Below are 4,649 nucleotides of genomic sequence, written 5' to 3' on the forward strand. Positions count from 1 at the left end.
ATTCCGCTATAAAGCTATGAATAAATGACCTGTGTGTCTTACGTTGGCCTACCCCACACACTGAGATGGGCTGATGACAAATGACTTATAAACACTGAGATATAAAACATGCCTACTATAAAACTCAAAGAACAATCACATTCATGTAATACCTAATTTTACCTCCAAGTGACGACAAAGAGGCAGAGTATTCAATTCGTCCATCTCACAAGAAGGCCCAAGCCATTGTGCAATTTTTTTAATTGCATAGTGCTGTTCTAATAGTTTCATTCCATTTCTCAATTTAATCTTCTGTATTCACATTATAAGAGTAAGTAATCTACTCAAACTACAATAAGACTCTAGGTGTGAACTAATAAGAATAGCTTATTTATTCAAAGGTTTTGTACAAAACATTTGGCAAACTAAAAAGTACAGATCATGAGTACTGACTGTCTTGCCTTTATCAGAGGGCAATCTGTGACAGCTGTAAATGTGTTTTCACTGTGGGTTGACCATGCTGCCCCTGCTGTAGACATCAAACTCTTTGTAGCGTAGGTAATCTTTCAGCCTGGGAGGAAGAGGAAGGAAGTTGAAGAAAACTGGGGCTCTCAAGCGCAGGTGACTGAGATGATCCCTTATGCGCAAACGACACAGGTGCTTCAGGCTCCGTGTATTTTCTGAGTGTAAAGAAGGAATCAATGGATGCACACAATGTCATCAATACACTCTTGCTGACAGGTAGAAAATAACTTAAACCGGATCAGTTCTCACTTTGAATGTGACAGATCTCCAGCCACTGTTTCTGCTCTTCCAAGGTATCCTTGAGTTTGGTGCAGAAGGAGACGTGGTCGGTGTAGTCGAGCATGATGCGCACCACCTGAGCAGATAAGTGCTTAAGCCAGGACACTGTTATCACCTCACAGAACTAGAAGGAGACAAACAAAGACAGTAGTCAAAGCAAAACCTTGAATGAAAGTGTTACGCCGCTGGTTCCCCTGTGGAGTTCATTCATATCGCTTCACACCTGTAACACACTCTCAGACAAGCTTAGCCTCACCACCATGTCTTTGATGATTGAGGTTGTCCAAGGGCCGTAGTCATGGGAACTGTCACCATACGGACAGTCAAAGCACCGCTTAACATCATACCCATGGTTCAGAATCATTCTCAGCATGACCTCGTCTTTCAAGGCATACTGCAGTGCAGAGGGAAAGTGAGTGGTGTTGACACGGGAGTAGTAGTTCACATTTGCCCCAAACCTCAGCAATGTGTTGATTAGTTCATAGTTGCCCTGTCTAAGGGCCACCTGCAAACAGTTGATAGGATCCTGGTTCACCATTGCCCCAGCCTCTAACAGCAAGCGGGTGGACTGAAGATCATTGTTGGACACAGCAAAAAAGAGGGAAGACCTGCGCTCATCATCATAGTTGTGGCGCACCCTTGGGTGCAGCATGAAGTTTGGATCACAGCCAGCTTTGATCAGCATCTCCACACAATGGGCATGTCCCCCAGCAGCTGCAGAATGGAGAGGACTCATTCCACTTTCCTTTATGGCATCCATCTTAGTCACTGGGATGAGTTGCTTCAGTGCCCTGTCAAAGAGGTATACTCTATTAAGTACATGACAGTCTATTTGAAAAGTGGGAAAGCTCAATATTGTAATAAAAATATTCCTCACAGTATATGTCCATGGTAGGCCACACGATGAATTGGCAGGTGCCCACTGGAAAGGTGTACTAGGTTGGGATCGGCTCCATGCTCCAGCAGCAGGGAGATTATGTCAGGGTTTCCTGATGCTGCTGCATCAAACAAGATAGTGCCTGACTCCGATTCACACCACACATGGGCTCCTAAAAAATCAATACAGAAACTATAGAAAAAACACATTTAATAGGCCATTGATCCAGACCTGGAAAACAGAATGGAAAGATGAATCTGTGATAAAACTAAGGCAGTTATCAACAAGTTTTCCCAAGGTTTCTGAAAAGCCAGAAGTCAAAGTGACATATTATCAGATCAACTCAATAAGTGAAGCAGTGGAAAACTTTTGAAAATCCACAGTTGAGATTAAATCCCCTTGTTTTATATACCTTTTTGTAACAGCACCTCCACCACGTTCAGATGTCCATTCTGAGCAGCCAAAGCCAATGGAGTTTTCTTTTTGATGTCACATGCATTTGGGTTGGCACCAGACTCCAAGAGCAGATAGACAAAGTTCTCCAGGCCTAAAAAGGCTGACTCGTGTAGCGCTGTCCTGTTTAATGGTCCTGTTTGGTCTACTGCGGCATTGTAGCGAAGCAATAGTGTGGCCAAGTCATACTGTTCATTCAGAATAGCTAAGAAATAAAGAGTAGAAGAGGCAAGAAAATGTATTTGAAAAATAGCAAATATCTAGCTGTCTGTAAAAGAATGTCCATTTTGCATTTAGATACCAGATACCAGATACCTGCTACTAATGGAGAATCCTGCTCATCATTCTGGAGATCCGGGCTACAAGCGTTCTGTAACAGGAATGTGGCGTTCTCTCTGAGTCCATGAACCACAGCCAGAAACAGTGGTGTCTCACCCTTTAGAGTACGACACTGGGCTGCACCTGGGGGTGATGCTGGAACAAACAAACAAAAGAACCTAATTAGCATGCCAGCACTAAAAAACTCATACTTTTAATAACCTCTCTACCTGAGAAGATAATCTCTAGTATCCTTTTATTCTCCTGTGCTGATGCCTCATGCAGTGGGATCCATCCTCGTTCATCAACTCTTGACAGAGTCTCTGGTTGCACTACCAGTCTGTTCAGTTCATCTTCATCACCTGAACATGAGGGCAGTACATTATATTAGAACATCTGGCAGGATTAAATTACAACTGGCAGCAGCTTCAACAGGTTAAAGAATGACATCACCATACCATCCTTGATTGCTTTGAAAATCTCATCAGGGTCTTCACTGGTTTTCAGATCACTATCAACAGAAATGTAAATGTTCAACAGGAGATACACAATGAAAAGAGAAAGATGTAAAACCTGGTGGTTGTAGATTAACCTTGGAGTCAATCCTTTGAGCTTTCTATATTCAATCAGACTTTGTTCAATTATATATTGCGCTGCCTCATCTTCATCCAAGTCGTCCTCCGATTCATAAAAGTCATCTTCTGTCTCCGTGTTCATCTGTTAATCCAGAAAGGGTCAATGGACAAGACACTGCACTGGGGAGACACAGCCATAAGGGAAACAAGACCATTAAATCTGGCATCTGAGAACCCGTACACCACTAGCAGCCCTAAACACCAATAGGGAAAAGTAAAATACAGCACATTGAGTGGAGCTAGGCACTAAATCGTTGCTGTCAGTCGTATTCCTGTCGTTAAATTAGATGTCAAAATGAGTTTAGTGACACTAAAATGCATTCACTATTTTGGACCTAATGATTCCAATTAGAAGTCCTACTTTGTCCTACTTTCTTGCCCGATAGCTCTTGCCTTTACAGGCCATGTGAGAGCAGTACAGTACAGGAGAGTTTAGAGTAATCCTTTCTCAGTGTGGCAAAATTCAAGTAGCAAAGAAATGTCCTAACTTAGGCCACAAGAAAACATGTTTTACAGTACAACAAGTGCTATTAAATGACCTGGAAATTTAACAGCTACAAATCATAAAGTTTAACAAGTATACGCTAATCTCAACACTAATCAATTTAGCTTTTCTCTCAAGGCATTATTCGTTTATTGTCTGGTGTTTACCTTCAGTCGAATGGCTGTGCCCCTTTGGTGGCTTCTACAGTTGAGCAAGCAAGCTCCTCAGTGCGTACACATGTACTGCAACTATTTTTATCTCTCCCGCTATAAATATCAGATCACGGGTTCAGACTCAGCACCTAGCTTTGACCCACTGAGCCACAACTGCCACCATTCAGCTCATATGAAAATTCTCTTATAAAAAAAGAGGCCAGTGTTTAAAAAAACACAACACCCTTATTTACATATGCATGAGTTACTTAAAGTATACATTACCATGTGGCATGTATAAAGTCAATAAGAAAAGTTGTTACCCATATTTTTGCTGTACTGTTTTGTGTGCTGGAACACAGCAAACCATGTTTAACAAATATGTTTAGCTTGTGAGGGATTACAGTGGACAGTAGCAGCTCACAGGCAGGTGACAGACCAAAAGAACAGCCCTTACACGCAGGAAGGACGGAGTTTTTATAGCAGCGCTACTGTAGTTTCACATCAAAGTTCCTAGTTAATAGTTGTCCTGGTTCTCATTACAAGCCATCTGTTTTAATTTTACGTTAGTCTTGTAGCCACAGAACTGCTACAGTACATGACTGCAAATGTGCTTAACAAGCAAAGTTACTCAGTAACTCGGCTCGATGCCAGTGCTTAAATTAGAAAACTGAATAAGAGTTGCTGTACACTAGGGAGAGTATGTACTGTAGGTCTAAATGTACAGTAAACGTGCATGCTAGATGTTACTTTTTTCTTTTTATAGATCATTTTTGGGGGCTTTTTCCTCTCTTTTAGTGACAGTGGATATACATGAAAGGGGGGGATGACATGCAGCAAAGGGCTGCAGGTCGGATTTGTACCCGGCCATTTGCTATTTGGTTTGGAAAATGTAATAAAAACTCCAATGCAAACTATGCAGGACTTGCTTTAGATTGAAAGAATAT

General features: G+C 41.7%; 1 protein-coding gene and 1 long non-coding RNA gene across 4 annotated transcripts in view; one reads left to right on the plus strand and one right to left on the minus strand.

The window, feature by feature from the left end:
• Positions 1-4,649, plus strand: part of LOC117947508 — a 1,113,976-nt gene that overhangs the window by 344,492 nt on the left and 764,835 nt on the right. The gene's annotated exons all lie outside the window — the stretch shown is intronic.
• asb14b (ankyrin repeat and SOCS box containing 14b) lies at positions 414-3,955 on the minus strand. 3 transcript variants are annotated; one of them, XM_034876413.1, is made up of 10 exons: positions 3,718-3,955; positions 3,024-3,181; positions 2,890-2,942; positions 2,662-2,793; positions 2,429-2,587; positions 2,073-2,318; positions 1,661-1,832; positions 1,040-1,574; positions 754-907; positions 414-659 (listed from the first exon to the last, which is right to left on the minus strand). In XM_034876413.1, exons 2-10 carry the CDS (start codon positions 3,146-3,148, stop codon positions 481-483), a joined length of 1,755 nt encoding a protein of 584 aa, XP_034732304.1. In that variant the 5' UTR covers positions 3,149-3,181; positions 3,718-3,955; the 3' UTR covers positions 414-480. The 3 variants fall into 3 exon arrangements, with proteins under 3 accessions (XP_034732304.1, XP_034732302.1, XP_034732303.1); XM_034876411.1 differs by having other exon boundaries at positions 3,024-3,186; XM_034876412.1 differs by having other exon boundaries at positions 3,024-3,148; positions 3,718-3,954.

The sequence above is a fragment of the Etheostoma cragini genome, chromosome 7 (assembly GCF_013103735.1).
Source record: "Etheostoma cragini isolate CJK2018 chromosome 7, CSU_Ecrag_1.0, whole genome shotgun sequence".
NCBI classification, from domain to species: Eukaryota; Metazoa; Chordata; class Actinopteri; order Perciformes; family Percidae; genus Etheostoma; species Etheostoma cragini.